Source organism: Convolutriloba macropyga, unplaced genomic scaffold, assembly GCF_964194025.1.
Source record: "Convolutriloba macropyga unplaced genomic scaffold, txConMacr16.3 SCAFFOLD_4429, whole genome shotgun sequence".
Taxonomy (NCBI): domain Eukaryota; kingdom Metazoa; phylum Xenacoelomorpha; order Acoela; family Convolutidae; genus Convolutriloba; species Convolutriloba macropyga.
This window is the reverse complement of record NW_027450298.1, coordinates 11,387-21,723: the sequence shown is the minus strand read 5'-3', so window position 1 is coordinate 21,723 and position 10,337 is coordinate 11,387. Positions and strand designations below refer to the sequence as shown.

At 36.7% G+C, this 10,337-nt stretch overlaps 1 protein-coding gene across 1 annotated transcript; it reads left to right on the top strand.

Moving 5' to 3' along the window:
* The first annotated feature begins 215 nt into the window (after positions 1–215).
* LOC142355775 (uncharacterized) lies at positions 216–9,718 on the top strand. The gene is made up of 5 exons (XM_075407834.1): positions 216–521; positions 2,767–2,825; positions 4,542–4,815; positions 7,378–9,075; positions 9,531–9,718. Exons 1-4 carry the CDS (start codon positions 263–265, stop codon positions 9,066–9,068), a joined length of 2,283 nt encoding a protein of 760 aa, XP_075263949.1. The 5' UTR covers positions 216–262; the 3' UTR covers positions 9,069–9,075; positions 9,531–9,718.
* Positions 9,719–10,337: the final 619 nt, after the last annotated feature.

The following is a 10,337-nucleotide window of genomic DNA, read 5'->3' as shown; positions in this document are numbered from 1 at the left end:
GGGATTGTAGAACTGGGGATTGCTTAAAGTATACTTTCTACAATCCCCTGTCACTGGGGATTGTAGAAAGTATACTTTAAGCAACGGAGCATAATGTTATCATAGCTATCACACAGTTAATCAAACAATAATGGTTTATAAACAAAAGTAAATTATACTCACTTTTGAGTTTTAATATTGATAAAATTTGCCACTTCACTTTTGTTTACCAAACGTGTTTTCTGAGCAGTGTTTGCTGGTTTTGCAGAACGATTCGTGAAAAATGACCGAAAATGAATCTTTAGGCGGAGACTCTCAACACTCAAACAGATCTTCCAATCGTTCTCACAGTTACCGAAGTTCGACCAGAAGCAACCAATCCCTCGTTTCGGCACAAGAATTGTCTTATGATGTACAAAACCCTGAGCAAACTTCAATCGAAGCATTTTTTCCAGAAGAGAGTGATGATGACGTAGTAGCGGAAGGGTTTTCTGATACTGTGACAATGACTATCAATCCTGGCTTGAACTTAATACCAACAGGTATTTCATGCCTCATTTTTCTAAAAACAATTGAGAACTAAACTTATTCTTTTTCGTCATATAAATTAGTTTTAGCGTTTATTTCCGACTGCTGCTTTTTTTGTTGTCAATGCTAATATCAGCCAAAGTTGAGGCGTGCGTTAATGATCAGATTACTAAAAACAAACTCGCTCGGGATGGCGGAGGGGGGATAAGTTTGTTTTTATTTCATGCCCCTACCATATCCACAGAGACTATCCGGCCTGATTCAGAAAAAATCAGGGAAGGTCCTAGGCCTGATTCAGAGTCTGATCATGTCAAATACAAGGCTGCTAAGAGAACACTCCAGAGTCGATCTCAGAGGTCCATTGACAGAGAAAAATCAAGACTTGTGGGTCTCTGCCCAGAGAAATCCCAAGTCTTGGGTCTCTCTGCCAGGAGAAGGTCCAAGTCTTGGGTCACTCTGTGAAGAGTACAACCAAGACTTGGTAACCTCTTGGCAAGCAAGACGCAAAACTTGGAATTTCTCTAGGCAGAAAGGATTCAAGACTTGATTTTTTTGGACAGAGAGTTAGAATGGCGCATTTTCTAGGTTCATGGGCACTTTTAACTTAAGTTTGTGTACCCTAATGTACAAATAAAGCACCAATTTTGATTATGAATGCTATTAAAATTATGTTCGTGGCTGGTGGTATGATATGGTCACCTTTTAAAGACCTAAGAGGTCCTTAAAAAACAAATTCAGTACTCACTGTTGAAAAAAATGAAGAACTATAGCTAAAATATCATTACAATACCAAACATTACAAATATACATAAAACAACAACCCAAAGCAAAAAGTGATTTGGATTCTAAGGATACAGGGTAACTTTGATTTGTAGTAACGATCGATATGAACAACTCCTCCTTAACTAGCTTGAAAAATTATATTTTTTGAAATCACATTTTGCAAAACAACGAAAAAACCGTTTGAAAATCTAACTTTTTTCCTAAGCAAGCTAGGAACGATAAAGTAGTAACGACAGCTCACTAGTCAAAGTCCAAGTTCTAAACATTAACTTGCTGACAAATAAATTTTGATCCAAATATGTTTTAATTGTTATCAAGGCGCCACTCTATTATTTTAAAATAACTGCTCAAACTCATTTCACTTTAAAGTTACTATTTTATATAAGTTTTTGGACGACTTTTTATAAAAAGGTCTAATGTTCCCAAAAAATGAACCAGGAAATGAAACAACCAGGTTAGAATTTAGTTTAGTCACATTTATATCTTTGAAAACCTTGCCTTGATAGGCTAAAAGTAGACTAATGTTAGCCTAAAAACGATGAAAAAACCAGCTATGTATCAACGAGGTATTAAATAAATAAAAGCAGCTTATTAAAACCGAGTTGAAACAGCCAACATTTTGGAAACAAGCTAAAGTCTGATCCGTGCTGCTTATTGTATATATAAAATGGACTCGACGAAATACTCGACCCAATGAAAAAATTCAAAGTAAGCCAAAATCATAATGTTAATTCACAAAGCGTTTTAGCATCTTAAATGTAATAGTTCTGATCATAGTTCTGCAAATCAGTTCTGCAGATCATTGTTTTGCTGACCGCAGTTTTGCTGACCACTGACCGTAGATTTTGACAAAGGTTTCAATTTGACCAAATGAGCAGCATTGCATGACATTAATACCATAAGTCCCATAAAGTTGCAACGCAAGCGAACGTTCGATAAGCTCGGGGCATGCAAATGAAGAACGAAGTGCTGATCTCTGCACGTTTTAAAATTGAAAGTTGACCTTTAGAACGTCCGATAGCGTTGCAACTTTATGGGACTGACTAATAGATTATTTTACTTCGACATACGATGTCAGGCAATACTGCTCAATTGGTTAAACTAATGGATGTTACTATAAAAAAGTTTTTAAGTGATAAAATGCACATTAAAATCTAACATCGGCTGTTTTCATATCTATGACCAGACAATTGTCCTATCTTTTGGTTTCTGGTCTCAACTCGGTGAAACGTTAAGTTTTTGTCACAAAATTTTGCTTTTATCATTAATTCTTTAAATCAAAATATCGTATCAAAATTTAGTCCAAATACTCCAACCAATTATAGAAGCATTGATAACCCCTGCTGCAAATATTGTATAGATATTGATCAACTATTCTTTTTTGGACAACGTCATTTGATTTGCAACATAGTTGCGAGTACAAACCAATATGGATTCGGCTGACATCGCAGATTCGAAAATATGAAAATGTTTCAGTTTCGGCAGGAGATCTCAGAAGCACACAGACGCTTGATTCACAAACATCACTTGATGCGGAATGAGCATCAATTGTCCAAAAAAAATCCAATGCAATTTTGAGATGAGGTATGGTCGGGGAAAAACGGGATAAAAATTTAAGTTTTGCGGTTAATGTGTCATTTTTTAAACAAAACATTTCACGTTCCAAAAACAAAAAAAAGAAAAACTAGTGCTAATTTACTGCAAACTTCCACAAAGCTTGCATGTTTTGTTTCTCACCGGAAAAAACATAAGATATTAAGCGTAGTTCAATGAAAGAAGTTAAAAATCACAATTTTACTTGCAGTTACCGTCAATCATACGCAGGATACTTCTTGATTTTTGCGGCAAATCTTTGAACGCTACAAATATCCACAAATATCTCAAGTTTTTGTAAAAAAATATGTTGAAGTAATTCAACTACTCTGGAGCACTTGTAACAAAATATTAACGCTAAAAATACTTAGACCTTTCTTTGATGTTTTTAATTCTAGGAACATTTTCGCAAAATTATGAGGGAAATCATGAAATCAGAAAGATTGCAGTAAAAAAATCTTAACATATATGTAATATCTCACATCAAAAAATCAACATGGATATGCATAAAAAAGATTATTATAGTCGCACTTCAGAATTTGAAACTTTTTTGATATATACACATCTGAATCAATTGAAAAGTTTGGTTTTGAATGTGCTGTTTATTTTATGTAATGGCTCATAGATATGAAAAAAAAACAACAAAAAACATTCACAATTATAAAAAATTTTCTTTTTAAATTTTGCATCTCCAATTGCTTCCGATTTTTTGTGGATCTTTTCCTGTTTCAGATAAGCACTCGTGCGCTCTGTTAACACTTTCAGTCTGCCAGAATTGATTTTTCTTTTGACAGCTTTGGGTACTTATAGATTTATGTATTCATAAATCAATACCTTAGAAGACATTCAAAAATTGGGACGGCCGTATAGGGCCGTACTACGTTTTGTAACTTCGCAATGATCTCCAGATAAAGATTTTAGACTGTCGGGATTATTTTCAGAACATTTTGCTGGTTGAAAAACAATACCTCAGAAATCTTACAAAACTTGATACGGCGCCGTACTAAATTTCTGTAAATTTTCAGAGGTGTGACAAATTAGACCCAGTAACAAAAAAAGTAACGAAAAAAGTACTCGTATGAGATAAGCTTTACATTAAAAATCGTTTTTGAGAAGTCAGACTATAGAAAATGGTAACTACATCATTTGGCTACGGTGCCACAGAAAACTTAATACGCGCTTACACGGCGTCGTACAATGCTTTGTAAACTTTCTACGGCACCGTATTTGTCTTTAAGTTTTCAAAGTTTCCGAGGTGGGCAACCTGCGACTCAACATAAAATATTAGGTGACTGAGGCCGCAGAAGAAAGTTATGTTTGAGCCTTTGTCATTCTGGTTGAAATACACTGAACAATGTCATTTTTTTCTAGGGGCAGTGATAAAAAAATAGCGGCTATGAAATGAAATTTGTGCAACTTTTACAGATATTTTCCGCATTCATCGCACTCAACGTGATCATCTAGGTAAAACCCTCTTTCATGGTATGACCCAATTATCGCGTTAAGATCTCAAACATTTGACTCTCAACCCCTCCATGTGCTGCTGGGGTTGTGAGGTTTCATAAATCTGTGATAAGGTTTAATCAAATTTCCGAAAAATTCTGACTCGAGAGTTGTGATTTCTCTAAATTAACACTGAATAAAAACTTGACGCTCAGTCCGGGGGATATGTGGCCGATCCCTTTTTTGCCGACGAAGAAGGGCCGGGTGAGAGATTAACATCTGGAAGTAATGATGGGGACACAGATAACGAAGAAATGCGAGAAGAACTTGATAGCGATTCGGCAGCGACTGTATCTCCAGAATCATCAGCTGCTGCTTCAGAATCCGAGGCTGAAAGTGGATCTCCTTCGCCTGTTATTCGAGAGCAAAGTGACTGTTCTCAACCACAAATATCTGGCGGAGAGTCAGACGATGCTGAATCAAACTCAGGTAATGAATTAAGAGCGAGAATTTTCTGCCATTATCTAAGAAATCAAAATTTTTTAAAATCCTTTAAAAAGTACCTTTTGAGCACTTCACAGTTAAATCTCTGTAACAATTTCAAGTTAACTCTCTGTCAATTGGCGCCTTTTGTCCTCTACTCCATAGTTTCACTGGTGGAGAAGGTCGGACTAAACGAGGGAAAGATTTTTAAAGAATTTCAGGAATTTTTGATTTCAATCATGGAAGCTTTGGAATGTTAACTTCCATTAGTTTAATCGCCCTTGTATGCAATAATCTCCCTGAAAACTTAGTCATGTTTGTTTTACAATTTTTTCCTGTAAAAAAATCAAATTTTTGATAATAGAGTAGTCAAATAAGTCATATAATAGCAATTCCCACAGGGCAAGTGAAAAAAGTTGTGGAAATATGGTACCCAGAAGCCTGTTCACTACATTCAAGATTAAATTTATGGAAGTTGATTAAATTTGACCATAAAATCTGCACTCTGTGATTACATAGCCCATCATAATGTTGAAGCATGATAGACCATATCTTACCTATGCTGCGCGTTCATGAAGTTTCGATACTAAAACAATAATATAAAGGCGGTTTTAAAACTTCTTTAGATTTTAAACTATTCTTTTCACTTTCTCCCTCCGCTGACGATTTATAATGCCTGGAATTTTATCAAGTCTGTTACTTGTTTTGTTTTTGATACGAACAAATCAAAATTTTCCTATATTTCGTTAATTGAACATACCGACAACTTCTTCGAAAGTATTTTCTGAATTAAATGAGATCATTTTTTTGGTCCATGTGCGACAATAAAATATTTTTAATGTTTTCAGCTACATTTTCGATTTACAATTTTTGTATTCTTCATAGGAACTATATGTTGTCTTTGCTTGATTCTAAGAAGTAATTAGGATACCTTAAAGTTGCTAAGGTTTACCCGTACATCACCTCCAGAGCACATCAGAACTATAACATAGTAAAATAAGAGAACCTCTCAAAGCTGAATCAGAGTCTGATCAGTTCACTGTTTACGCTTGACAGTTAACAGGAATACGGAAATGGGATTTCTTGTAAGCTAATCAGGAATCCGAGCGAATTAAATAGGATTCGTTAGCTGTAGTGACCAGCTATTCTGCGCTATGTCAATTCTGTCAAGAGCAACTCCAGTGTAGACCTACTCTTGGACTCAACTCTGTGAAGAATAGCCCCACGGAGGACCTACTCTGGGAAGAACTCTCCCAAGCGTTAACCCAGAGTTGATTAACAACCTCTTACACTGGAGGAACACTGATCCAGCTCTGATCTACTCTGAGGGCTCAATTAGGGCATCTGTTTTTTTCCAATTGTTGTCAACAAGTTATTTTTGCTTCAACATCAGCAATATAACTCCAGCGGGCACTCCGAAATGGCAATTTTTCTCAAGACAAATATATTTTCAAACTGCTGTTCTGTGATATCTAATGTCAAATGTCTGTGAATTTCAAATTTAGGTTGTTTATTTAAAATTGTGCGAAACAACTATTTTTTCGCATAAGGTAGATAAACTGAAAAGAGCTGACGTATTGATGAGCTCTTCTAGAAAACTTCTATGTTCTCTGGGGAAGACTAAAATGATTTTGTTGGTTAACCCCCGTTATATACCTTTCACAACTCGACAGACTAACAATGTTTTTTACATTCTAAAAATTTTGTCCTCTCCTTTAGAAGTTTGAGCGTCATTAGTGTTTTGAGAATTTGGCCTTTATAAGCCCCATAATCCTTCAGATTTTGTTTTGAAAAGTAGCTTTTTTCTAAAAAGTTACGATGCGGGTTGACAAACAATAGCGGAAACCAGTTATTGAGAACTCAAATCAAGTATATTAAAAGGTCGACTTATTTTACATTCGAATATCGCTGCAAGGTTTCATTCACTTTCTCTTGTTTTCTAAACACACTTATGACATTGGCATCTGAGGAAGCTAAAATCAGAAAGTCAATTTTCATAATCTGTAAACATGATTAATTGCTCTCAAACGAAGTTTGTAGCAATTATATTAGTCCTGTCGGTCTTTTTTAATGCGATTTTTCGCTTGACCAATTTTTCGTCTGACGCATTTGACTTTTTGTTCTCAAAAACCGGAGAAACAGGTAGCGACCAGCGGGCATTAAGTGCTCTTACAGCGGACATTAAGTGCTCACTTGTCTTCTTGTATGCGATTCAGAGCATCTGTTTTGGAGACTTATACTTATGGTGCGTAGGGCGGTTCTGAGAGATTGACTCCACCTCCCACTGTTGCCCCCCCACTGCACCCCCCGCTACGCTCACTTATGCACCCTCAATTAAGCTAAAGCTAGCATCACTAAACTGTGCCTAGCTACTGACGAAGCTGAACGCTCGCCGGTCGTTTGAGAGCAATTTGCCCGACGTAAGTCGGTAATGTTATATCTTAGGCTTAGTGGACATGACGCCCCAGGCGCACGTGCTGTTTTTAACAACACCCAAAAAACTCTAACCGGGGGCATAAAAAACTCGAGAGGGGGGACTCAGAGTATATATTTGGTTCTTATTTTTAGAAAACGCGGAAACTTCAGAGGTACTTTCGAGTAAAAACTGTAGGAGACACGGCGAACAATTGGATTTCTATTGCCACGGCTGCAAAATTTCAATATGCAAAATCTGTTGGAAGAAAGATCACGACGACCTAATTAACCATCCAATAAGGTTATTCGAGAGCATTTTGGAGCCGCAAAACAAAATTCGAGACCGAATCGAAAAGTGCAAAGAAGAAACTACACAAGTTGCTAACAAGGTGAGGAATGATTTAGGAAAAGTTGTCAAAGGGGTTTGTGACTTGGAAGAGATGCAAAACCGGGTGTTGGACTCCCCAAATAACGAAGAATTGACAAATCGGGAGCGAGTGGTTAAGGATTTAGTCGACACACAAACAAAACTTGTGGGTTCAATACAGTCAGAAATGAATGAACAATTTGCGATTATTAAGGGTCAATTGAAGAATTTGCTGTCATCGGATGAAATTTATAAAGAACAAAATGATATAGCTATTGGACAGAAACTATCGTGTGGAGAAGCACAGCAGCGGTTTGAAATTTGGACCGGTAAACAGGGATCGAGAGGAACGAGCCGACGACTCAAATCAGCGAGGAAAATTTTCACCTGTGAGGAAAAAGTTAAATGCATGCAAGCAGTTTACAATTCGAGCAGACAGGAAATATTGTGTTTGGGTTATTCCCCGAGTGTATTACAAAAGCTGAGTATGAACAATGGAAAAAACTATTTGACAGTTGAGCCCGAAGTAAAATGGGACGACGTGAGGAGAGACCGGTGGAGTTTGCCGGTGAGTATAGCGATGACAAGTGACAACACTCTCTATGCTTCGTTGTTCAGCGACCAAAATGATAGTGACCAAAATGACTGGAGAGTGAGTGTGTTGCGACAAACTGACTTGAGAGAAGATAGAGAGATTGACACAGGTGTCATCAAGGAGCAATACTCCGACATCGGCAAATACGAATGGTATTTGAGTGCGAGAGATGACAAGCTGGCGATTGTGATCAGACTGTATAATCGGAGAGATAGAGTCGATAAATGGGAGTGTGTTTACATCTACAGGGAAGAGACTTGCTATCAGAGAGTGACATTAGATATAACCAGAAACGGGTCCGCAGGGCATATATGTTACATAGGGAGCCATCTGATAGTACAGACTAGTAGCTCAAGAATAGCAGTTGTGTCATTGGACGAGAATTTTCACTTACAAGAGAACAAACGGACAAAAAATTTCACACAGATTGACAACCGCCAAAGTGAACAAAAGTTTATTTCAGTTCAACAGAACACAATAAAAAATCTCGATCACGGAAACCAAGCCGAAAGTGACCAAATTGAAGCGAGTATGTCAAGTATTAAATACGTTACTCTGCTAGATACAGGCGATATATACGAATTAGTCTGGGTCAGAACCGATTGTGACCTTGATGGGGTTAAAAACGGCACGATGGGTATCGAGGGTGGCGCGGAGGGTTATTTGTTTGTGGGTGACATCAAAAACAGTGGAACTTTAAGGTGTTCCTTGTATGAGCTGGACCTGAAGAAAGTAAATAATGGAGATAGAGTTACAAGCTGGAAGGCATTTGAAGTGGAACGTGTAATTCCAAAGTGCGTGACAGGCGATTCGACTTTGTTTGCAATTCAAGACAGTCTATTTTATTGTAATCCAACTATTATAGCTCTTGATTTCGATTGACTTGACTGTGAGTATTCCTAAATGTGCTCTAATCTACCCTAGTCGAGAGAGGATGTTAATCTTGCAAGATCTTGAAAGATTCTTGCAAAAAACTGTTAATCTTGCAAGATCTTGCAAGAGGATGTTAATCTTGCAAGAAAATCTTGCAAAAAATTGTTAATCTTGCAAGATCTTGCAAGAAAATCTTGCAAGATTATGCATAATCTTGCAAGATCTTGCAAGATTCTTGCAAGATTAACATCCTAAATTGACTAGGGTATTCACTCTCCAAAAATTACGTTTTAAAATTTACTCTCCAAATACTTAGAACTAATTCTTAACCTTCACGCTAAGATATCTATTCACCATGTTTACATTGTAAAAAAATTGGTGTACTATAAAAAGAGAGAAAAATATGGATAGGATTGCAAAATTTTTTAGTGGTACGTTTTTATGAACAGACAAAAATTCATATTTTTTTAGCACGAGAAGTCTGAAAAACGCACAAATATGGATTTGAACACAGAGGGGAGGCTGCTCATACTCATGTTTAACGCACAAAAAACTCACGGAAACTTTTGAACCCAGAGAATTCTGGGATAGTCGAGCAGAGTCAAGTAACCTATACAAACCACTCCAGTGATCCTGTCAAACGCAGGAATAACTAGCCACCGACTGCATGCAGAGACACATAACCCAGAAAAGAACCCGACTCAGTTCTTTTGATAAACGCCACGATTTCTCAAAAATTTGAAGCCGAGTCATGTAACCTAAGCAAACGAAAGCCATAATCATGATAAATGCCAAAAATTCTTAAAGAAATTGAGTAGAGTTGCGTATTCTATGCCAACTAATACGTAGTTTCATGCAAAATCTCGAATTTCTCAGTGATTTCAAGCAGAGTCACGTAACTACGACAATCGGCTTCATTAATTTTGATAAAAACCAGAAGTCTTCAGTGACTTCAAGCAGAGTCACGCAACATAAAAAAACGCTACGTTGTTACCGAAAAAGGTCAAAAGTTCTAGGTGGTTTCAATTGGTTTCAGTACTTATATTTGTTTGGTATGCGTTCAATACTAAAAAAAACTAATGATGGTTTTCTCTAACGAACCCAGTTGAAAAATATTTTCCTTTCGAAAGTCTATTAAAGCTGCGTAATGCAACCTTTAAAAAGTACGGACAGCTCGTTTTATAACAGAATATTTTCATATTAAGCATTTTTTTTCTTTATTTTTTCTTCACCTAAATCAAGTTGTTTTTTTTTTTCATATGGGTTGCTATAGATTGA